This window comes from Pelophylax lessonae, assembly GCF_965119305.1.
Source record: "Pelophylax lessonae genome assembly, chromosome: 2".
Classification (NCBI taxonomy): Eukaryota; Metazoa; Chordata; class Amphibia; order Anura; family Ranidae; genus Pelophylax; species Pelophylax lessonae.
In genome coordinates this window covers 133,870,000-133,896,144 of record NC_138769.1, presented here as the reverse complement: position 1 = coordinate 133,896,144, position 26,145 = coordinate 133,870,000, and the positions used below count along the sequence as shown (strand labels likewise).

Genomic DNA, 26,145 nt, shown 5'->3' with positions numbered 1-26,145 from the left:
ATCCTCAGTAGGGATCCTATCACCATAGGTGACTGGAGACGATCAATGGGGGTCTTATGGCGTGGTGACTCAGTGTCCAGATGTAATCCGGGTACACATAAGAGGAAAGAAGGCTCGTATAGTGTAGTACCGTTTAAAAGCGTTTAGGTTTATTAAAGAAAAGTACTCACATAAATCGAAGCAAATCAGGCATAAGAATCATCATAAACCGTGTGATAAGCGAAGCTGGGGCTCTTCCGGAACGCAATGCGTTCCACGTAACCGGAAGTGCGTTCCAAGCAAAGGCGGTAGTGATGCAGTGACGCTCAGAGCCAATTTACAGGCACATTAAGGGGTCCCCCCCAGGGACAATATTTAAAGGAATTTTTCATTTTTATTGTTTCACTTTAAGCATTATAAAAATCACTGCTCCTGTAAAAACTATAATTTAAAAAAAATCTTTTTGCATTGATGCATGTCCCCAGGGCAGTACCCAGGTCCCCATACACTTTTTATGGCAATAACATGCATATAAGCCTTTAAAATTAGGACTTTTGAATTTTTATGTTTGTGTCTCATAGACTTTAAGTTCACATGTCCGCTAGAACTTTTTCCCTGTTCGAGATGTTCTGGTGTTCGGCCCATCACTATCCAACGTAGGATTTTTCCTTATTCAGATATGGTGTGTTTTCAGTGTTGTGTAGCACCCTCCTAGATAGGTGCTAGGTAAAGTATATATGTGGCCCTGTTCTGCTTATTAAGAGGGCCTGATCTGTTAGTTTAGCCTGTCACATGTTTCCAAGTGTGATTCACTGGGTCTGAGGGAGTGTCCCCACTGCAGCCAATGAGAGAGCTCACTGGGCAGTGGAGGAAACCCAGCCAGTGGCACACTCTGTTTTATGTCAGTTCCAGTGGGAGGGCATTCCTGCAATGCATCCTGGGTTGGCACATAAATAGGAAGTGACAGGGTGTCTTTTGGCGGGAGCAAAGTCCCAGGAGGAGGTGACGGCTGTCTCTCCTTCTGCTGAAGTGAGGAAGGTGGTTCAGGCAGTCGGCCTAGGGACCAGGGGTTGAGCTGTGATGCAGAGGATCCAGTGTGTGCTGACCAAGTGGAGCTGCTGGGCAGAGGACTTCTGGAAAAACAGTGGCGTGAGTACTCAAGTACCTGCCCAGGGGTCTGCCTAAGAGAGGGGGCCACTCAACTAAGAGGGTCTCCAGATATTATGGGGCCTTGGGTCCTGGACTTGTGGAACGAGCTAGAGCTTGATGGCTGATCATTATACCGGAGCTTTTGCAGGAGATGTGGAAGGAGGTGCTTGATACATACCTTATAACGGTGATATCCTCTACGGATAGGATGATTCAGCTGAGATTTTTACATCAGATGTATTATACACCCGTACGCCTATTTCGTATGCATAAAAGGGATGCTGCAACCTGCCATAGATGCTCAATAGCTCAGGGGACGTTTCTTCACATGGTGTGGGACTGCCCTAGGGTGAGGCCGTTATAGTTTCAAGTGACTGAGTTTATAGCAGATAAGTTTGGCCTTCCTAATGTGTCCTCCCCCTTGATATGTCTTCTGGGGGTTATTGAGAGTGAGGAGATGGACATGGCTATAAAGGTCTTACTCCATTATTTTCTTTTCTGTGCATAAACTCATAGCAAGGAGGTGGATACATAGAGAAAGGTTGCCGCTGCCAATGTGGATGAGGGTGGTAAATGCTGATATTTCCATGTATCGTATGACATACGAGGCGCGGGTATACTCCAAGAAGTTCAGGAAGATCTGGTTTAGATGGGTGGATTCTACTGATACATTGGAGGGAGGGGTGGATATGTGAGATACAAACAATAGCCCTGAGAGGAAGGGAGTATGTTTTAAGGATGTGGGTAGGGATTATGGTATTGCACACTGGACGGAATATAGGGGGGTGAGTTTCCTCCCCTGGACTAGTCTTACATTTTGAAATATTGCTATCCCACGGATAATGACTAATACTGTTTTTGTGTATGCCTTTTGATACCTTTCTGAATGAGATATGTACTATCTATTCTGACACTGATGGGGAACTTGTGTTGAATAATAAAGCTTTAAAAAAAATGTATTTAATATTTCGTACAAAATCCTTTGTTGGTAATGACAGCTTCAAGACACCTCCTGTATGGAGAAACTAGTTGCATGCATTGCTTAGGTGTGATTTTTCCCCATTATTCCACTCAGTCCTCAAATCTTGAAGGTTCCATGGGCCTCCTCTATGAACCCTGATCTTTAGTTCTTTCCATTGAATTTCTATTGGATTCAAGTCAGGTGGTTGGCTGGGCAATTGTAGCAGCTTTATTTTCTTTCTTTGAAACCAATTGAGAGTTTCCTTGACTTTATGTTTGGGATTATTGTATTGCTGAAATGTCTACCCTCATTTAATCTTCATTATCCTGATGGCAGCAGATTTTTATCAAGAATATCTTGGTACATTTTTCCATTCATCCTTCCTTCAACAATATGAAGTTTGCCAGTAACGTATGCTGAAAAACAGCCCCACATCATGATGTTCCCACCTCCAAACTTCACTGTTGGTATGGTGTTTTTGGGGTGATGTGCAGTGTCATCTGACCAGACTATATTATCCCAGTAATTCTCAGGCTTGAGTGCATTACTTATTGTTTTCTTTGAAGCAATTATACCTGCTAGTGTTAGGTCTTTCTGAAGCTCTCCACAAGTGATCCTTGGCTCTTTTACAACTCCTCTGATAATTCTTTTCATTCCTATGTCATTTCTACGTGGCTGCTTTATGGGCGAAATTATGTTCTTTCCGGAATACGGAAACACTTCACTGCTTCTTCAGTGCTCCCTGGAACATTCAGAAGTTAATAAATTCTTCTGTGATCAACGCCATCAGTATGTTTTGAAACAATAAGTGTGCAAAAGTCTTGAGAGAGCTCTTTGCTTTTACCCATCATGAGACATTTCTTGTGTGATACCTTGGTAATGAGATGAGACCCCTTTTTATAGGCTATCAGTTGAGACTGAACCAGATGATAATAATTTGCACTGATAAGTGGCTGGATTGCTTTCTAATTACTGATAGATTTCAGCTGGTGTCTTGGCTTTAAATGCCTTTTTGCAACCTCCTTTCTTCATGTGTTCAATACTTTTTCCATGTGTCATTCACTTTTATTACACATAACTTAACTTACACATAACATAACTGAACACATTTGTTTTGGCTTCTTTGTATGTATTGATTGCAGGGGTTGTTACCAACATTCGGTGAAGGTTTCATGTCAATAGCACCTTTAAAAATATATTTACCTAGAGAAATGGTGACATGTTCAATACTTCCTTTACCTGCTGTATATGAGGTTGATTTGCTAAAGGCAAAAAGGCTGTTCACTTGGCAAAGGAAGTTACACTTTGCAAGGGAATTAGCCCCATAGCTTAGTAAATCAGATCAAGCTCTGCTGACTTCTGTCATCCAATCATGTTCAAACAAGAATGCACCTTATTGAGTATTTTTTACAAATTGAAATTTTGTTCTGCTCTGAGGATTATTCTCTTGTAAAGGAAATATCCGATTTAGCTTTAGTAAATAAACCCCTATGCTCATTCTCTGTGTGGAATAAGGAATTTGGTAACACAGTCCTAACATCTGTAAATTATATTTGGCCTATCTACCATGCTTTCCTCTTGGCCACAAATGAGGATGAGGGCCAAATATTAATAACGGAAGTTGTGATCAATATTTGGATAATAAAGTGCCTAGATTTTGGGTTATGGATCTGTGGTTATCCTATAGGGCAGGGATTCCCAATCTATGGTCCTGCAGCTGTTGCGGAACTATACATCCCTTGGAGGGCCGTAGTTTGGGAATCCCTGCTAAAGGGTAAAGTGAAGCCATTCGTTTTCTTTGTTAAGCCCCGTACACACGTACCGATTGTCGGCCGTAAATATTCGGCCGCCGACCGATCGGCCGATTGTAGGCTTGTTAGTATGATGCTTCCGACAGCCGACAGCGCATTTTCGGCCGAACAGAATCTGGCGTGCAGACTTTAAAATTTTTGTTGGCCGTCACCAGAACGGCCGATTGTTCGCCAGTCAGTACAGAATTCGGCCAACAATGAGCAGATTTGCAAGACTGGGCATGCTCAGAAAAGAAAAAACACACGGAAAGTTAACCATCACATGACATCACTTCTGCAGTCGGCTGTTGTTGGCCGACAAAATTCGTGTGCAGTCTTTTGCAGTTTTCAACCGACAGGACAGCACTTGACAAAAGACGGCCGATCGTTCGGCCGACGATCGCTACGTGTGTACGGGGCTTTACAGTTGAAGCTGTGTTGACACCCACAAAGAACAATGTGACCCAGACTGCCTCATCTTGGGTTGATCTGGTTGTTTTGTGTAAAGACTTCTAATTAACACAGTGAGGGGAGCCACCAGTACCTTCCCCATGGACAGGTACATGTGTGGAAGACCCTCCTGCAATTGAGTAACAATTGCATCTCAGGAGCAGTGTGGTCATTTCTTTGCCCCATGTCCAGACTAATGAATTGTCTAAATGTGGATGGCAGGAGTTTGTGTGGCTGTGATGCTACACTTCAACTCTGGCCACCAGGATTGTATTAATTGGAGAAGTAACAAAATGCATACAAAAAAATAGTACATTTTAAGAAAAGCATCTTGGCAGATAATTTTGTGGTGCCTTAAAGCAGCCAATGCCAAGCAGCCAAGAGTTTCCCTTTCAGTGTCCAACTGTCATTTCCCAATAAAGATGTGACGTTAATATTTTGCTATAGGACAAAGTACCAATAAAGACTGTCATTCCTTCAAAAACTTTAAAAAGTGTACTATTGTACCACATTGTTCCCATTTCGATTTGACCTTTTAATAGAATTGTTGTCACACAATTGCTCTTTGTAGGTAAAGGCGGAAAAGGACAGCACTAACCTGACCAGATTGCAGCAAGCCTCAAAAGTGGTAAATCACAACGCTGCTGGTGTGGTGGCTTCAACAAAATCAGTCAAGTCCCGGATAGATGAAATAGGTAAGTAGAATGTTCTTTTGGTAATGTGCCATTCCAGGTGTCAATGGGCAGGGTTGAAATAAGGCCAATCTAGTTTCTGGACAAGTAATAGACATAACTGGGCGTACTTTGTGACTTATAGCTATTCTATTGTTGTTGACAATGGCCATAACAAAGCATCCAAAAATTGGCTACTTAAAAAAATCCAAATCATTTTAATTTGTTTTCCTCCTACGATCACAGTTATATAACGTATATCCTGTACAGGATTAAATGGTAAGTGTACCTTTGCCCACTCCTTGTTGTAAATCAACCCCCTCCATCAACCACTTACTTTTATAAGTACTTGCAGTCTCCGAAGACAGTCCCATAAAAGTCTTTAAAGGCTCCCAGTGCAATTGCAGCCAGCCGTGATGAAGATTTCAGTCACAGGATGTAAACTTTGTGGCAGGTTGCAGCTGCAGGAAACTTAATTACATATGCAGCTATAGGTGAAGCTGAGTCATCTGGATCTGGAACTGTATTCCTTACACTATTACCTCAGAACTGGAAAAAAAAAATTGTTCCCCAGACGGAGCCCCACACAGTCACCATGCCCCATGCACCTACCTAATGTCTTCTTGGGGCTAAAACTGCTGTTCTAATCTGTATACATGTATCGATTATATTGAATGAAGAATGAATAGAAAATAATAGCATAGAAATCCTTTAAAAACATTTTATTTTAAAAAGTCTAAGCAAAAAATTCCAACAATTATACCATTACCTGAGGATTAAAAGAATTCTATGTTACACTTATTTATTTGTTTCTTGTTGTCTTTACAGAAGCAATGGACTTTTCTACCTTGACGCTAACTCAAATTAAGCGGCAAGAGATGGATTCCCAGGTAATGTCCATATTACTAATGCTAATACATAAAAATAATATTAACATTACAATAAAGGGAAAGGTTAATGGTTTTGGTCGTTTTTTTAGCAACTGATTTTTATATTTTTTTATATTATTTATTAAATAAATGGATGTAATTAAGAGTACATGCATTTTCTTTCTAAAAAGAAAGCGTAGAAATGTCTGCATGCTTAAAGGGTAATTCCACTTTCTTCGGGAAAGAAAATAACAAATAAAGAAAAAAATCTAGCGTATACAATTGTGACACAATTAAATGTTATTAAAAATTACCTTTCCTTTTTTGTCTGCAGCTCTGTAATTTTCTGTAATGGCTCTTTCACACGGGTGATCAGTTTTTTGGCTCCTCTCCGGTCCTTTTTTTTTTTTTTCACGGAGCGAATGACACTTGTATCATCCGCTCCGTATGTCCCCATATCATCCCATCCGTTTGCGGATGATATACGGACATAATGTAAGTCTATGGGCATTGCGGATGTCAGCGGATGACACCGCGGACATCCGATTTTGCTTCCTTTCCGTTTTTTGAACGGAGGAAAAATAGGGTTCTGTTCCGTTCCAAAAAACGGAACAGAACTGAAAGGAAGAAAATCAGATGTCAGCGGATGGTCATCCGCTGACATCCGCAATGCCATTGACATACATTATGTCCGTAAATCATCTGCAAAAAAATAGGATGATTTGCGGACATACGGCCCTAAGGCCCCTTTCACACTGTCCGTCCGTCAGACGGACTCCGTTTATCTCAGCGTGGGATCGATCCGCCGATCCCCGCTGAGCAGGAGGATGACAGCTGTGTCTCCTCGCTGTGTGCGGAGACACAGCTGTCAGTTCCCCATGCATCTCTATGGGGGAATCGGATGGGAACAGACCGTCGCTCCGTTCCCATCCGATCAGCTGGACGGATGGAAAATAGGGTTTCCATCAGCCCAGATTTGACGGATCGGATGTCAGCGGACATGTCTCCGCTGACATCCGATGCCCCATAGGGATGCATGGGGGGACCGTTCAGATCCGCCAAAAAAACAGACAGGCAGATCTGAATGGTCCGCCTGTGTGAAAGAGCCCTTAAAAGTAATGCAATATGGCTACCTGGAGGTGTTTTGTACAGAATTCCTCCCAGAAACACCATTCCCTGCTTGTGTGATTTGCTCACTGATTTTTCCAGTAGTCTATACTAAGATGCAAGTCAGATTTTAGGCATTCCCTGCAACAAAAATGTCATTTTTGGTGGGATACTCCCAATAGGAAATCACGTCTAAAGGGATACAGACCCTGCAGTTTTCCTAATTAGAGCCCTGCAGGTGCAGCAGCTGATTGATAATTATGAAACCACTCCCATTAGATTTACTTTCCCACATGGACACAGACAAACACACAGGGATTTCCTCAGAATAACAAAAGGTAGGAATCTTCAATAAAGGGACCAGCCAAATTTCTATCCATGTATGGGCAGGGAGGTTGTACAGAAGTCTTTCTGATGATCGACTTCTGTACAAACCTCCCTGTTGGATTTTTTTCTGTATTAAAATACACTAACACAGTGGGGAGGATTCCCTTATCCTTCATCATCATTGAGTGTGTGGCTAAGGGAATAAAGTCCATTTTTTCCCTTTAACCTACTGGTTGAAGGAAAAAAACTGACTCTTGTATGGGCTGCCTAACAGTCGGTTCACACTGATCCGACTCAAAGTCGCCCCCGACTTCGGGCGACTAATGAAGTCGCCCGTGCACCGCGACTTCGGCGCGGCTTGCAATGACTTCACATAATGGAAGTCAATGCAAGTCGCTCCGACTTTGCAAAAAAAAGGTGCAGGAACCTTTTTCTAAGTCGGAGCGACCTGAGTCGCTCTGATTAGAACGGTTCCATTGCACAGCATGGACCGCTACTTGTCAGGTGACCAAGTCGCCTGACAAGTCGGATCAGTGTGAACCGGGACTCAGAATGAGTGTCGTCTGATCTCTCTGCTTTTCAGGTCGCAACATGAGGTGTCTTCTGAGCCTTTAAAAAGTTTTTAATTTTCCTGCCACCTGATATCAGCAATAGGAAATATTAACCATTAGTATGAAATATTTCATATTTACTGCATTTAAAGGAAATTCCAAAAAATATTTTGCCATCACTAAAAACACTTTTTTTTTTTTATGTATCTTAGGTGCGTGTTCTTGAATTAGAGAGCCAGCTGCAAAAGGAGAGAGAAAAGCTGGGAGAACTAAGGAAAAAGCATTATGAAATAGCTGGTGTCTCTGAGGGCTGGGGAGATGGTAAGTTAAGTGCAGATTTTTTCACAGTCATAAATAGTTATTTACAGAATATTTTTTAATTGTCACTGAAACAGGAGGTGATTGTGGTGGTTACACCTGTTCTGGCCATACTATGTAGAGATTTGCTTATACTTCTTGTGTTTCTCTGGGACATGATATGAAAGGAGATCACCCCAACAAGATAAGGATGGCAAAAAAAAGCCTAAAAAATGTTTTTTAACCATTCCCCACTCTATCTGGGCACTTAACCACTTGCCGACTGCTCACAGTATATTTACTGCGGCAGTCAGCCCCTCACAGGCAAAGCGACGTAGGTCTACGTCCCTAGCCTGTGAGGCTCTGGGGAGCGAGCGCGCGCCGCCGAATGCGCTCTCCCGCTCGGTCACGGACCCCCCCGCGCGTGTGGGATCGTCCGTGACACCGGGAGAAAGGCATGCGGCTAAGGTAAACAAGCCGCCTGTCATTCTCCCTTGTGTAAGAATGGTGATCACACGGTTCTACTATGTAGGACCGTTCATCACTGTTCTTACAGCTCAAGCCACAGCCAATCACAGTTAGAATCATGCCCCTAGGGACACACACCACCCCTCCCTCTCAAAATAAGTTAACCCCTTCACTACCAGTGTCATTTTACAGTAACAGTGCATATGTATAGCACTGATTACTGCAGTAATGTCACAGGTAACCCCAAAAGTGTCAAAAATGTCAGTCAAGGGTACGATCTGTCCGCCCCAATGTCGCAGTCCCACAAAAAAAATCGCAGATCGCCGCCATTACGCGTTAAAAAAAACAAACAACAAAAATGACAAAAATCTTTCCCTTAGTAAACGCAATAACTTTTGCGCAAACCAATCAAAATACGCTTTTTGCGATTTTTTTTTACCAAAAATATGTAGCAGAAAACAAATTGGCCTAAAATGTTAAAAAATGTTGATTTTTACATTTTTTTGGGGGGAATTTCATATAAAAAAATGTGAAAATATTGTTATTTTTGCAAAATTGACGCTCTTTTTTTGTTTATAGCGCATTATCAAAAAATCGCACAGGTGATCATACCACCAAAAGAAAGCTCTGTTTGTGGGAAAAAAGGACGTCAAATTTGTTGAGGTACAGCGTCGCACGACCGCGCAATTGCCCGTTAAAGTCACGCAGTGCCGAATTGCAAAATAGGCCCTGGTCAGGAAGGGGGTAAAATCTTCCGGGGCTTAAGTGGTTAAAAAGATAATTTGCTAGAGATACACATTACATTTTTAAAGTTGAACACCTGCTATGTTGTTGGGCTCCCAGTCTGTGTAAAAACAAAAATTGCAGTGCACTGGCTCTGTCCACCAAAAAAAAAAAAAAAATCTATAATAAAATATCTGCATCATGGTGAGGTTCCAGAATAAAATATAAGTTTAATAAATACATAAGGGTAAAAGACAGCCCTGTAGGGGAGCTGACATGTTTCAGCCAATCCGACCTTTAGTCATAGCTTCATGCTGGGAACTTCTGTACTTCAATAAATACATCCCTGCCCAGAAAACAATGAGCAGGATTCCAAAGTACATTAATTAAACATAATCACAAAAAGAGTACGTAGCAGAAAAAGATACGTAAGCAAGAGAAAAGCCTAAAAACGAGCATAAACCCCTACCAGTTAATACAGCAACTTAAACTTAACCCCTTATAGAAGGATGAAAAAGTGGTGTCTACATCAGAAATAATTTCAAATAAAGATACAGTTCCCAATGATGTTTGAGACCATGAGATATATTGGTTTTGAGATGGAAAATCCACCTTACCTCCCGCTGTAACAAAAGATGATGTGAATCATCTCACCTCTCCGAGGTATTTATTCTTTCTATACCATGGAAGCAAATACATGTCATACCCCCCTCCATGAATGTCTCTGAATTGTTTGGAGATATTAGACAGTTGTTTGGCCTTTGGTTAGCCCCATCGCAATAATGCTCACCAATCCGAATATGCAGAGGTCTGACAGTACATCCTACATACTGGACAGAGCATGCTTTGCATTGAATAACATGTAGTGCTACTCCCGTAGGAGTGGCAGGAAATACTGTCCAGGTCTTTCCAACTTCAGCTCTGCAGCCAGGCCTACAACAGACTCATTCACTCTTTCTCCAAAGACCAGTCTAGGGGATGTTTTTTAATTTTTTTTAATTTTTTTTTATTTTTGGAGAACTCAGACAAGGATGAGGGAAGTGGTGGGATACTCCAAGAATAGGAACTATGTACAACTGAGGACATGGTTTTCCTTACTGAGCAAGCTTTAGTAGTGGAGGCGGTAGAGCAAAGTCCCTTTTACCACTTTAGCCCTGGAGGATTTGGCTGCTCAAAGACCAGGCCCTATTTTGCGATTCGGCACTGCGTGATTTTTACAGAAAATTGCGCGGTCGTGCGACTCTGTACCCAAACAAAATTTACATCCATTTTTTTACACAAACAGAGCTTTCTTTTGGTGGTATTTGATCACCTGTGCGATTTTTATTTTTTGCGCTATAAACAAAAAAAAGCAACAATTTTGAAAAAATAACAATATTTATTTTTTTATATGAAATTCTCAAAAAAAAAAAAGTAAAAATCAAATTTTTTTAGGCCAATTTGTTTTCTGCTACATATTTTTGGTAAAAGAAATGCAATAAGCTTATTTTTATCGGTTTGCGCAAAAGTTATTGCGCTCACTAACTACGGGAAAGATTTATGTAATTTTTATTGTTCTTTTTTATAACTAGTAATGGCGGCAATCTGCGATTTTTTTTTTGCGGGACTGTGACATTGCAGTGGACAGATTGGACCCCTAACTGATATTTTTGACACTTTTGGGGGTACCAGTGACATTACTACAGTAATCAGTGCTATAAATATGCACTGTTACTGTAAAAATGACACTGACAGGGAAGGGGTTAACTTTACTGGTGATCAAGGGGTTAAGTGTGTCCCTAGGGGCCTGATTCTAACTGTCAGGGGGTGTGGCTAGTGAAGTAACCACAGAGACATGCGATCCTATATAGCAGGATCGCATAGCCTCTGTGCTTACTTCAGGGAGAATGACAGATGGCTGTGTTTACATCAGCCGTCTGTTTTTCTCCCTCTGCTGCGGGAGATCGCGAGTGGCCGACGGCCATCGGAGCCGCTGGTCACATGCGCTGGCTCCCCAGGGAACGAGTGGGGGCGGGAGCACGCCTCTGGCGGCACAGGAGCGCCCCCTAGCTCCTCCCAGGCTAGCGCCGTACATGTATGACGCTTTGCCTGGGAGCACCAGACTGCCGCCATAGTAGTTAAATATGAAAGTGTCTGGACAGAGCTCTTCAGGACACCAGCCAGTGTCCCCTTTAATAGACAAACAACTGATTCTATCTAGGCACTATAGGGGGTAACTAGAGCACAAGGTCCCCAAGATCTTTCCATTGTCTGTACTCACAAAGCCCAAGAACAGATACAGTGCATTGCAAAAGTATTCTTTTCAACCTTTTGCCACATTTCAGGCTTCAAACATAAAGATATAAAACTGTAATTTTTTTGTGAAGAATCAACAAATGGGACACAATCATGAAGTGGAACGAAATTTATTGGAAATTTCAAACTTGGTTAACAAATAAAAAACTGAAAAATTGGGCATGCAAAATTATTCAGCCCCTTTACTTTCAGCGCAGCAAACTCTCTCCAGAAGTTCAGTGAGGATCTCTGAATGATCCAATGTTGACCTAAATGACTAATGATGATAAATAGAATCCACCTGTGTGTAATCAAATCTCCGTATAAATGTCTTACTGAAGATGTAGGTTATCTGTCTTCTGCCCTATGAAATTATCTATCTCTCAGATATGTAATATGGGTACTCTCATCCATGTGGACACTGATGGACGAGACCCATATATTTCCATATCCACAACAAAGCTTCTCTCTTAATCAAGACTGCATTGACACAAGGCATATCTTGCTATCAGCTACTCTTAGTTGCTCGTTTTCTTCACTTTTCTTTCATCTTTTTACCTCAGACAAAGCTCTATTTGAAGAGTGAAACGTGTTAGGTTTGGGTGATTTGATTTTGGGTGCACCTTCTGACTTTATTTTATTTAGGTTCACATGAAATAATTTTTGTCCTGACACGTTCCTTTGCCCCTCCCACCATTTTTCTTTTTTGTAGGGTGAGATAGGCCTTGTGTCAGACTGGTAGAAGCAGAGCACACAGATCAGGCCTGACTAAACCGTTGTAGCTCATTGAGTAGTGAGGCAAACTCTGCTTTTATCTTAATCAATATTAGAGCCACACTGACTACAGTGTGCCAACTAAATTTCAAAATCTCACACTAACACTTACCTAGCCTTGCACCTACCTAGGACATTGCTACAGTTACAATAACGGTGTTGCAGTTAATATGTATGTCTGATTGGACATTTTTCCCCAGTTGTCAGACACAACCTCTTTACTAATTTAATGTGTTTTGCAATATCTGCAAGTAACAATTCCACAGCAGTATGGACCAATTGTTGACAACCAGTTTTGACATTTCCTATCATCATAAATCAGGGATGCTGTTGGAAATCATGGGGCCCCATACAGCCTACCTGAAAGGGCCCCCTCTGCTTGGAAGTGACAGGGGACATAGATTTATCAGTCCTTTTCTCTGCAGCCTCAGCTGCCTGGATGAATAATTGGAAGCGCTCTGAGGCTTCTTGCTCATTCATAAACGGAATCATAGTAAACATAGTTTACTATGCTTCCACGATGAATAGACACACAGTGGCGGCCATTGTGTTGGGGGCGCAGAGGCGCTGCCCCCCTATCCATGCATCCGGCCCCCTAATCTACATGCGGGGCGCCGAACGCATGGAGTTCAATGGGGATTTTTTTTAACATCACCTGATTAGAGCCAGAGGCTCTAATAGGCTTCAGCAAGGGGTGGACCCGGGGCGCAGAGCAGTGCGCCCCGAGCCCACCCATTGTGTGACAATAGCCAATGAAAATTCACTATTGTCACACGGATCCTCCTCCTGGCCAATGGCATGAGGTTTGCCTTTCGGCCAATCAGGAAGCCCGCTTCCTGATTGGCTGAAAGGCAAGCCTCATGCCATTGGCCGAGGAGGAGGCAGGAAGACAGGACTCGAGGAGACGCGGGGACCGGAATGAAGCCGCCGCTACAGGTAAGTGTCTCGGGGGGGGGGCATCCTTTGCAAGACACGGTCAGCCTATCTTAGGGACGGTGTGCCAATATCTGGTGCCCGCGGGAGACACGCACTCCATCCTTTCCCCAGGCTCCGGCTGTGATGCGCGCGCGGCGTGCAGGGTGTATTGTCTGATGCTCCCTGAGTCTGGTGCACATCAGGGCATCGGTGAAGGTCATAGTTTGGGCAGTTTCCCAATAACCCCAACCTGCAATCTCTGACTGCCTTTTACTAAGCCTATTTATTGACTGCCTGTTGCATTAATGAGGACAATCACAATGTGGAGTCTCTGTGTTATTTTGTATATAAATAAACTGTTAAAGCACATTTTGAAGTTTCCTGGCGTGTAAGCATTTTTTCCCCCACTGAGACTCTATGCTGTCTTAGAAAGCACTTATGTGCAAAATTGTAGTTGCAATGTAATGCTCCGACTTATATCCTTCAACACAGATCAATAATTGTATCTTTTTTTCCTGTTAATTGATGCACACTATCTTTATCAGGTCAGTCGGTCCACATTCATTTTTGTATATATCTCTGAATGAAATCTCTGTGCTTGAGTTGCTGAGGCTGGACACCTGATGTGGCAATTGGGCCCTACTAAAGTTTATCCATATATTACACACAACAAGAGCAGGTCCCAGAACACTCAAAACTCCTAGGTGAATAGCAACTATTTTGGGATACAGGGCAGTGGCGGCTGGTGCTCAAAATTTTTGGGGGGGCGCAAAAAGAAAAATGTAATAGGTATTGCTTCGCGCCAAAAAACGCAGTAAAAAAATTGCGTGACTTTGAAGCTGTGCCCCCTTCAATGCAATGAACACTGTGCTGTGCCCCCTTCAATGCAATGAACACTGTGCTGTGCCCCCTTCAATGCAATAAACACTGTGCTGTGCCCCCACAATGCAGAGTTCAGCGTGCATGCCCCTTTCAATTCAGAGCGCCACAGCATCGTCCCCCAATCACTGCAGAGCGCCACAGCATTGTCCCCAATGATTGCAGAGTGCCCACAGCATTGTCCCCCAATGATTGCAGAGTGCCACAGCATTGTAACCCAATGATTGCAGAGTGCCACAGAATTGTACCCCAATGATTGCAGAGTGCCCACAGCATTGTACCCCAATAAATGCAGAGTGCCCACAGCATTGTACCCCAATGATTGCAGAGTGCCCTCAGCATTGTACCCCAATGATTGCAGAGTGCCACAGAATTGTACCCCAATGATTACAGAGTGCCACAGAATTGTACCCCAATGATTGCAGAGTGCCACAGCATTGTACCCCAATGATTGCAGAGTGCCACAGAATTGTACCCCAATGATTGCAGAGTGCCCACAGCATTGTACCCCAATAATTGCAGAGTGCCACAGCATTGTACCCCAATGATTGCAGAGTGCCCACAGCATTGTACCCCAATGATTGCAGAGTGCCACAGCATTGTACCCCAATAAATGCAGAGTGCCCACAGCATTGTACCACAATGATTGCAGAGTGCCCACAGCATTGTACCCCAATAAATGCAGAGTGCCCACAGCATTGTACCCCAATAAATGCAGAGCGCCACAGCATTGTACCCCAATAAATACAGAGCGCCTCAGCATTGTACCCCAATAAATGCAGAGCGCAACAGAATTGTACCCCAATGATTGCAGAGTGCCACAGAATTGTACCCCAATGATTGCAGAGTGCCACAGCATTGTACCCCAATGATTGCAGAGCGCCACAGCATTGTACCCCAATAAATGCAGAGTGCCCACAGCATTGTACCCCAATGATTGCAGAGTGCCACAGCATTGTATCCCAATAAATGCAGAGCGCCACAGCATTGTACCCCAATAAATGCAGAGTGCCCACAGCATTGTCCCCCAATCAATGCAGAGTGCCCACAGCATTGTCCCCCAATCAATGCAGAGTGCCAACAGCATTGTACCCCAATAAATGCAGAGTGCCACAGCAATGTACCCCAATAAATGCAGAGTGCCACAGCAATGTACACCAATAAATGCAGAGTGCCCACAGCATTGTCCCCCAATCAATGCAGAGTGCAGCGTGCGTGCTCCCTTCAATTTAAAGCACTTACCTGGCGGCGGCGGCGGCGGGTTCTTCCCTCCTCGATCCAGTCCGTCCTCTCTGCGGCGGCGGGAAGGAGAGCGGCTTCTCCCTCGTCCTCCGAGCGGCGGTGACGGTGAGTGACTGACTCACGCACCAACACCGCCCCCATTGTGACGTCAGGGATCGGATGTCCTGGATGATGATTGGTCCAGGCTGGAGACTGGACCAATCACAGCCAGGATATCCGAAAGTGGGGGTGTCCAATTGCAAGGACTTGCGATCAGGTTACGCCCCCAGAAGGCTGCCGATCGGCGCCTCTTCTGGGACGTAACCCCCCCCCCCCAGCCACCACTTCCCTTACAAAGGCCGGCGAACCCAATTTTTTTTTTTTTAAACTTTATTTGTTCGCTGTCATTTTTTATTTTTTTTTTTAATTTTTTTTAGGGGTAGGGGGGCGGCACCCTGGCGCCCGCTATGCACAGGCCGCCACTGATATAGGGGTTGATTTACTAAAGGCACATAGGGGAGATTTACTAAAACCAGAGAGAGTGCAAAACCTGCTGCAGTTCTGCCTAGAAACCAATCAGCTTCCAGGTTTTATTATCAAAGCTTATTTGAACAAGCCGATTGGCTGCAATGCACAGCTGCACCAGATTTTGCACTCTCTAAGTCTTGCCATACATTATGAAATTTTCATACAATTTTCTGTACAATTTTCTTTAGATTTGCTTTCAACTATGTAGTGCATGGGCCTGCCTAATTGCATACAATTAAAAGTGTTGTTTAGTTCTGACCTCATATTATATGGTTTTTGGTAAATCTAAAAGAAAATTGTACAAGAAAATTGAACAAGTATGGCCAACCTTAGTTTTAGTAAATCAACCCCAAAGACTGTGCACTTTGAAAATTGCAGATGAACTCTGCAAGAGCAGTTGCTCCAGAGCTTAGTAAAGGAACAGGAGTTCTGCTGACTTCCATCATCCAATCATGTGCAATCAAGATTTTTTACAGCATTTTTGGCCGCAAAGCAATGCTTATTCGATTTTTCTGTTTGCGCCCCCCCCCCCCAAAAAAAAATTTTTGAGCACCAGCCGCCACTGTGGACACAGGAGTGATTAGTACCGATCTCTCACTGTGTTCTTTCAGGAAAGGATGGGGCCAATAAATGGCATACTATTATATTATTATTATACATCCCCTTGTGTGCCTGCAGCAGCTTCTGACAGGAGAGGAGGGAAGCTGGAAGTGCTGTCGGGGAAAGAGGCACACAGGGGGGCCTGGACCACAGATGGAAGGGGCGTATATGCTCTAACCAACCTCCCTGCAGTGAAGCCGAAGGGAGAAAGAGGAGGAGAAGCTGGCAGCACTTCAGGGGGAGGCAGAAGAGGACTGGTGCCTGCAATAAGACAGTACAGCCAGCTCTCCTGCTCAGCAGGTGCCTGAGCCCCCCTTTTGAACTGATGGGACCCAGGCCCAGTACAGGAGGGCTGGCTGTACTACCCTATCAGCGGCCCTGATCATAAAGTACATAGTGACTGGGAGATAACAAATAATCAAGCGTGGGGGCTTTCCAACGAGAAGAGCGACACCGCTTGTGTAGCACATCATACAATTACTTATGTGAGAAAAGAACAGGAAAGTTCTTAATCTTAATAATATTTTGAAATTCTTCTGAGTAATAAGCTACAAACGTCTAACAATTGCCACTTTTTAATTTACATACATTTCTTGGATTTCATAAAAACTGGTGCACACAGATTTCGCTAAAGTGTCTTGCATGCATTCTAAAAGTGGCTTGGTGTGCTCCAAATTCATGTACCTGTCTAGGATGTGTACTCAAACTGGCACATGCTGCGCCACTATTAGAATTCATGTGAGACACTTTAAAGAGTTGTATAATGTACTTGAAACCCATACTTGAGTAAAAGTACAAGTGCTCGATCAAAAAGTGACTTGAGTAGAAGTGGAAGTGCTCGATTAAAAAGTTACTTGAGTAGAAGTACTAAAGTATTCAACATTTTTTGTACTTAAGTATTGCAAGTAGTTTTTTTAAAAAATTTGCTACTCAAGTACTGAAACTAAAAGTACCAGTAGTTTTGAAAAAAAAAATTGCTACTCAAGTACTGAAAGTAAAAGTACAAGTACTGTGTTATGTAGTTATTAAAGAAAGAAGTCAAAAGTTTGAACATCATATTGTTTTTTATTATTTCAAATTCAGCTTTTATTTATACATACAGTAGCTTTTATTTTCGTATGTGCTGATAATACACGTTTTGAGCCTCATGAAACCTGCCATCTACTGTTCTGGCAGTGGTAATTTTTATAATTGTACAATAGTAACTATGCAGCACAAAAAAAAATATCGGAGTAGAAGTATTGAAATCATCGAAAAAATGTAGTGAAGTAAAAGTGGAAGTAGGAGAAAACAATTCTACTCTAGGAAAGTACAGATACCGCCTTTCGGTACTTAAGTACAGTAGTGAAGTAGTTCTACTTAGTTACTATACATCTCTGCTTTCACAAAATCTATCTCTGTACGCCAAAAGAAAGTTTGGTGTTGCGCCACAATGTAGAAGTGTCGCAAATTAGAACTACCTGAATTTCGTGCGCGAGTTGCTGTCAGAACCAAAACTGTCGCAGGTGTTTTTTAAATTAGGCGCAATGCAATAACAAGAGCATTTAACCCCAGAAAAGTGGAGCAGCAGCTTGAGGCTTGATTGAATTCCCCCACCCCATGATGTATTCTTTTAAATCATAAAACCTGTTCTTCTCTAAAGCACTTCCTTTACCGCTCTCCATTGCCCAGTATCCGTAGGCCCTTTTATTTAATCTTTCCTGTATGGTAACACACTCCAAATCAAACAGTTCTTTAATTGAACAATTCCCCCTGGCACAGGTACATTTACATACTGGAATAGCTCTATTTGTGTGCACAGGATGAAAGCTTTGTGCTATTAGTGTAGAATTTCCAGCTTATGGTTTACGAAAAGTTTTAGTATAAACAATGCATGTAGCATCACCTTTAAATGTTATATCTAAAAAGTCAATGAGTTTATCATTGTACTCAATGAGAAAATTGTAGATTAAGTCATTGCACCTGTAATATTGTATAAACTCATCCAAATATTTATGGTCACCATTTCAATCTAACAGATGATCATTGATGGGAGGAGTTTAGTATTTTATCTGAGAATGATCCCTTTAAAGCGCTCATCATTTGGTATGGTAGATTCACTGATGAAATAGGGACCATACACATTTAGATGAGTTTATTCAATATCGAAATTTCAATGTTTATAGTGGCAAGAAAAAGTATGTGATGAACACCTTGGAGTTAATACTAGTCAAACCTCCTATGGCAGCAATGACTTCAAACAAGTGTTTTCAGTAGCTCTGGATGAGACCTGCACAATGTTTAGGAGACATTTTTAACCATTCCTTTTTACAAAGCTGCTTCAGTTTAGACATATTGTATTTTTAGGATGTCTGGTGTGAACAGTTCCCCTTGAGGTAATTTCACAGCATCCCTATGGGGTTAAGGGCAGGGCCACTCCAATTATCTTTTTCTGAAGCCAGTCTGTGGGGGATTTACTTTGATTCTTATGCCTCGTACACACGTACCGATCGTCGGCCGACCGATCGGCCGTCTTTTGTCCAGGGATGTCCTGTCCGCTGAAAAGTGCAAAAGACTGCACACGAATTTTGTTGGCCAACAACAGCCGACTGCAGAAGTGATGTCATGTGATGGTTAACTTTCCCTGTGTTTTTTCTTCTCTGAGCATGCCCAGTCTTGCAAATCTGATTGTCGGCCGAATTCTGTACTGACTGGCGAACAATCGGCCGTTCTGGTGTCGGCCTACAAAAATTTTAATGCCTGCACAACAGATTCTGTTTGGCCGAAAATGCGCTGTCGGAAGCATCATACTAACAAGCCTACTATCGGCCGATCGGTCGTCGGCCGAATATTTACGGCCGACAATTGGTACGTGTGTACGGGGCTTTAGGGTCATTGTTCTGCTGCATTACCCAACTTCTTCTAAGCTTCATTTAGCAGACAGCCACCCTGACATTATCCTGTAGGAACATTTAGGTAAACTTGGGAATTTGTTTTCTCCTTAATGATGGGGAGTGGTCCAGGCCCTGAGGCAGCGAAACAAGCACACATCATGATGTTCCATCAACCATTGGGATGATGTTTTGATGTTGTAAGCTGTGCCTTTTTGCGCTTTAAATAGAGCTGAGTATTCTTCCTGAACAATTCAATGGTTGCGCTTTGCCTAGGTGCGTATCGGCAAATTTCAGGTATGCAGCAAGGTTTTTTTTTGGAGAGCAGCGTCTTCCTCCATGGTGTTCTGTCATAGACACCCTGCCTGTGCAAAGACTTATGCCTGGTAGACTCATGAACTGGAATGTTTGCCAGTTCCAGTGATGTCGTCGAACTGTGGTTACTTGAGGGTTCTTCTTTACTTCATTGAGGATTCTGTGTTGTGCCTTGAGAATCATCGTGGCTGGGCACCCAATTCTTGGAGTAGCCACAGTACTAAACTGTCTCCATTTTTAGACAGCATTGCCTAACTGTTGACTGATGGTTGCCTAAGCACTTTGAAATTGCTTTGTATTCATTTGCCGACCGCGCACTGTACATTTACTGCGTCAGTGCAGGCTGACTGTGCAGAATCGAGTATATACCGTATGTGATTTTGCATTTCTGAGCAGGCAGCATGTGCATGTGCACCCACCCGGTTGTGCTGTAATTTATCTAAATTCTTATGCAGATCAACTGCTCTTGATCGTATGTCAGAGAGCATCTTTTTGCAAGGCATGGTTCACATCAGCTGATGCTTCTTATGAACAGCAATCCTAAAGTTTTGAGTGTCTTTTATCAATCAAAGTAACTCCAAAGTAAACCACACCTCCTAACCCATTTCATTAACTGGGCTCCAGGTGTGCAAACTGCTGACTCCAATAAGCTTTCCTTAAAGTAATTAACCTATATAAATTCACTTACTTTTTCTAACAGCACTATGAATGTTGGTAATGGAAGTGTTCAATAAAGACACAAAAAATTTGAATTGTTTGTGTGTTACCAGCTTAAAGTACATTGTGTTTGTCTATTGTGACAAAGGCCGGCCATACACGGTGCAAACTTCTTTGGTTGCAGGAAAGAAATTTGCATGATTCCCCCATCAACACAAACAGTGCTGACAGGGGAATTAGCAATTGTCTTCTCTCAGGCAGGAGCAGGTGGAGAGAGCTGTCCCCACCAAGAGAAGACAGTGATTATCGCTAGCAGCTATAGCAGCCTCTTGCGATAGTCGGAAGCAAATCTAGCAGGCTGGTTATACCCAAGTTGACCGATCGATCATCTTGGTATATTCAGCCTGCCCAATAATGGTTTGAATCTCGGCCAGTTCCTGCTGAACGGGCCAAGATTTGAACCGTGCATGGCTGGCTTTAGGCAGGCGATTTTTTTTTTCTCCTTCACTCAGCAGATTCAACAAAAAAAAAAGTGCCAATTCCCCCAACCACACATTTGAGGTGAATGGGGTAATCATTTCTGCAGCAATATTGTGTTCTCCCCATCGGTGCTGAATACAACTATCTGTGTCGCAGGCTATAGCCAACGGTACAGATTTTTCAGGAAAAGCCCAACAGGCTGGTTGGTTGTACACAAGTCAACCGATAGCTCAACCTGTGTACAACCAGCTAGCACAAACATGGATCCAAGTTCAGGGAGTTCAGCAGAGACTAGGCAAATTTCAATCCATGTATGGCTGGCTTTAAATGAGGCTCAGGTCACATTTTATGGCAAATTACCGCACTAGTTAATTCTAAGGGTTTACATACTTTTTGTTGCCACTGTAAATCTACAATTTTACTCATGAGTAAAATGATAAACTCATTAACTCTTAGATATAACATTGGAAGGTGATGTAGCTACAGGTAATGTTTATACTAAAACATTTCATAAGCCATGTGCTGGAAATTCTACACACAAAGAGAGCTATTCCAGTAGGTGAATTTACCTGTGCCAGGCAAAATTGTTCAGCTAAAGAACTGTTTGATTTAGGCCCCTTTCACACGGGTGGTGCGCCCGACGGTCTCCGTTTTGCTCAGCGGGGATCGATCCGCCGATCCCCGCTGAGCAGGCGGATGACAGCTCCGTCTCCGCTTACTTTGCAGAGACGGAGCTGTCAGAGCCCCGCTGTCCTCTATGAGAAATCAGATGAAAACGGACTGCCTGTCCGATCCTCCAGACAGATTTAAAATAGGATTACCATCCGTCTGGATTTCACAGACCGGTTCGGATAGCAGCAAATGTCATCGGAGATTTTTCCGCTGACAACTGCTGCTCCATAGGGCTGCATGAAGCGTCCGATCAGGTCCGCCCGAAAAACTGACAGGCAGACCGCATCGGAAAGCCCGTGTGAAAGGGGCCTTAGAATGTGTTACCATACAGGAAAAATAAAAGTGGTTGTAAAGCCTCACCTTGTAAAACAGCCGTTCATTTTAAAATAGAACTGAAAGGTAAAATTTTTGTGTATAGATATAAAAAAACCATATAAATGCCTTTTTTTCCCTTTTTTAAAAGTCATTACATTTTCTCTGTTCTCAGCTGCATAAGAGCTGGGGGGAGAATAAGCAGCAGTAAAATGAGCTTCCCAGTGAAAGGCTGTGCAGGGGAGAGGGTCAGAACAAGTACGATAATTTGCGGAGAGCAGGCTGAGTCCCCAGCATAGCTAGAGAACTGATCATGGTGTGTTCTCCTGCTAAGGCTCCATTTACATTTGGCGTTTTGGGATTTCAGGCTGAATCTTTGCGATTCTGCCCACGATCTCAAATCACACTACAGTTGCAAAATGCATGTTTAGGTGATATTCATTTTCAATGGCACCTAAACGTGGTGCAGTTTTGCCGCATTTATCTTGTGGCAATCATGGCAAACTACAAAGCAATAAGCTTGTCACCCAAAAGAAACTCCTACTCCTTTTTGAGCAAAAGCTTTGCACGTTACGGTTTGCTGTGATAAATCGCACGATAATCACGGCAAAACTGCACTACATTTTAGGTGCCTTTGAAAATGAATGGCACCTGAGCATGCCTTTTGCGATTGTAGTGCAATTTCAGATCGCAGGAAGAATCAGAGATTTTCGCCGAGATTCCAACCGGCTTCTGTTACAGGAACATTGCTCCTAATCTTTGCCCACCAGTGCTGCTAATCAGTGCAAACCAGTGCCACCTATCAGTGCCCACCAGTGATGCCAATCAGTGTCCACCAGTGCCCATCAGTGCCACCTCTGTGTCCTTCAGTGCCACCTATCAGAGCTAATCAGTGCCACCTATCAATGCCCACAGTGCCATCTATCAGCTCCCGTCAGTGCCACCTATCAGTAGGGATGATCGAACTTTTGAAAAGTTCGGTTCGAGCAGAACCCCCGAATTTCCCAAAAGTTTGGTTCGGATTCCCGAACCCCATTGAAATCAATGGGACCCAAACTTCGGGAATCAAAAAACACCCTGCCTAGGGTTCCGGGTCATGCCCCAGGGACTATGAATCAGGCAAAAAAAAGTTCTTAAAAATTGTTGTTTTTGATAGAGAGATTTCTTTGGATTTAGTGTCTGGGGGGGGGGGGGGGGGGGTCTAAAAAGTGTACCTGTGAAGTTTCAACTTGTCACTAAGTGCTAAGTGCTACCGCAAAAAGTTTGGAATTCGGACGAATTTCGAACACCCTATGTTCGGGTCGAACCGATGGTCGACCCGAACCGTTCGATCATCCCTACCTATCAGTGCGTCCTCACCAGTACCTGATTAGTGCCTATGAGTGCCCATGAGTGCCACCGTATTAGTGCCTATCAGTGCTCATCAGCAGGAGAAAAATGACCTGTTTGCAAAATTTTTCTTTAATACCATATACACCAGCAATGTTGTATATGTTATTCAATGCAAAGCGTGATCTGTCTGGTATGTGGGATGTACTGCCAGACCGTATTCGGATTGGTGAACACTATTGTGATGGGACTAACCCAAAGGCCAAACAATTGTCTTTTTAGAGACATTCAAGGAGGGAATATGACACATTTTTCCTTCTTTGTAAAGAAAGGATAAGTACCACGGAGAGGGGAGGCGTCTTTTATTAGAGCTCAAGGTATGGTGAATTTTCCATGTCCATATCAGATTACCACATGGTCTCACCATCGTTGGGATGTGGATCTTTATTTGAAATGATTTCTGATGTAAATACCATGTTCTGATTCTCTTATATGGGTTAAGTTTTGGTTGCTGTATTAAATGGTTTTAGAGCCGGTTCACATTCATGCGGCTGCGGCGTTCGCATGTAATGTCGGAGCGCACTGCTCCTTCATTACATGCGATCGGCTGTGCGGTGCGAGTTTAGCCATACACTTTGTATGGCTAATATCGCACCGCACCCGCAGCAAACACACACAGGACCCTTTTTTGCAGCCACATCAGGATCGGATCGCACAGCGATCCGATCCTGTGCGAACTGCACCGCGATCCGATCCTGTGCGAACTGCAAGATCGCACTGCGATATGCGATCAAACTGGGGGTGTCGTTAAGATTACATTGACACCCCCAGCGTGTCGCATATGGCAGTGTGAACTGCCGGGGGTGCGTTTGCGATGCGGGAACAGGCTGCGAATTCGCAGCCTTCCCGCATCGCATAAGTGTGAACCGGGGCTTAGTGGCTTGTGTTTATTTTTAAGCCTTTTCCTTGCTCATGTATCTTTTTCTGATACCTTTTTTTTTTTTTTTGCATGTTATTTGTGATCACTTTTAATTGGTGTTGCTGTATTGAATGGTTTTAGTGGCTTGTGTTCATTTTTATGCCTTTTTCTTGCTCACTTATCTTTTCCTGCAATTTTTTTTTTTTGCATATCATTTGTGATCATGTTTATTTGATGTAGATTGTAATCCTGCCTGCTGTTTTCTGGGCAGGGATGTATTTAGTGGAGTACTGCAGATCCAAGCAGGTCGATATGATTATACTGTGTGCAATTATTAGACAAGTTGTATTTTTAAGGTTTAGTGCCAGTTCACATTTCTGCGATGCGGGAATGCTGCGAATATACAGCGTGTTCCCGCATCGCATCCGCACCCCTGGCAGTTCACACTGCCATATGCGATACGCTGGGGGTGTCAATTAAAAGTTAACGACACCCCCAGATCAGATCGCATATCGCAGTGCGATCTGAAAGTTCGCACAGAATTGGATCGAACTAGTGTGAACCACCATGCGATCCAATTTTTCTGCGGACCAAAAAAAGGGTTCTGTGCGTGTTTCATTGCGATTGCGGTGCGAATTCAGTCATACAAACTGTATGGCTGAATTTGCACCGCACAGAGATCGCATGTCATTTTAGGAGAAATTACATGCGATCTCTGTGATCGCACTAGTGTGAACCGGCACTTAATTTAATTATCGAACAACTACAGTGCTCTCGGTCAATCCAAAATGTTTATAAACCTCGCACCTGAATATTTAGGAAAGTAAAAATGAGGTTTTAGCTTTCTCAGGAGAATATCTATGTGTGCACAATTATTGGGCAAATATTAGTGTGCAGAATTATCAAATTATTATGCAACTAAGGCCCCTTTCACACGGTCCGCATTCCGTTGCGGACGTGCTCTGCTCAGCGGGGATCGATCCGCCGATCCCCGATGAGCCGGCGGATGACAGCTCCGTCTCCGCTCTGTGTGTGGAGAGAGGGAGGTGTCAGAGCCCCGCTGCTCTCTATGGGGAATGGGATGAGAGCGGACCGCCTGTCCGCTCTCATCCGATCCCATCCGATCTGATCCCCAGGACGGATGGAAAATAGGGTTTCCATCTGTCCGGATTTCACGGACAGGATCGGATGGGGATGGCAGCAGGTGTCAGCGGACATGTCACCGCTGACATCCGCTGCTTCATAGGGCTGAATGGGGCATCCGATCAGATCCGCCTAAAAAACTGACAGGCGCATCTGATCGAAACGCCCGTGTGAAAGAGCCCTAGATGAAAAAAAAAAACAACATTTTCCCATCTCGCGTGAGAATAATAAACAAACAACTCAAAGTTTACAAATAAACATTTCTCACATTTAAAAAAAAATCAGTGACCAATATAGCCAATCTCTTTAAATAACGGTCATAAGTCTTCCATTCATGGAGTCTGTCAGTTTCTTGATCTGTTGACGATCAACTTTTTGTGTAGCAGCAACCACAGCCTCCTAGACACTGTTCAGAGAGGTGTACTGTTTTCCTTCACCGTAAATCTCCCATTTATGAAGGGCCCACAAGTTCTCAATAGGGTTTAGGTCCGGTGAGGAAGGGGGCCACGTCATTAATCTTTCATGTTGAGGACCTTTACTGGCTAGCCACGGAGTGGAGTACTTCGATGCATGCGATGGAGCATTGTCCTGCATAAATATCATGGTCTTCTTGAAAAATGCAGACTTTTTCCTGTACCACTGCTTGAAGAAAGTGTCTCCAAAAAACTGGCAGTAGGTTTGGGAGTTGATTTTGAGTCCATTTTTAACCTGAAAAAGTCCAACTAGCTCATCTTTAACCGCTTCTGGACCGGAAGATTTCCCCCCTTAATGACCAGGCCCTATTTTGCGATTCGGCACTGCGTTACTTTAACGGACAATTGCGTAGTCGTGCAACGCTGTACCCAAACAAAATTTATGTCCTTTTTTCCCACAAATAGAAATTCCTTTTGGGTGGTATTTGATCACCTGTGCGAT

General features: G+C 43.3%; 1 protein-coding gene across 1 annotated transcript in view; it reads left to right on the top strand.

The window, feature by feature from the left end:
* The window catches only part of HIP1 (huntingtin interacting protein 1), a 260,017-nt gene that overhangs the window by 229,671 nt on the left and 4,201 nt on the right, over nt 1-26,145 (top strand). The window contains exons 27-29 of the mRNA XM_082244525.1: nt 4,901-5,024; nt 5,829-5,890; nt 8,067-8,175. Of these exons, the coding sequence (XP_082100651.1) occupies nt 4,901-5,024; nt 5,829-5,890; nt 8,067-8,175 (295 nt within the window). The remainder of the gene's footprint in view (nt 1-4,900; nt 5,025-5,828; nt 5,891-8,066; nt 8,176-26,145) is intronic.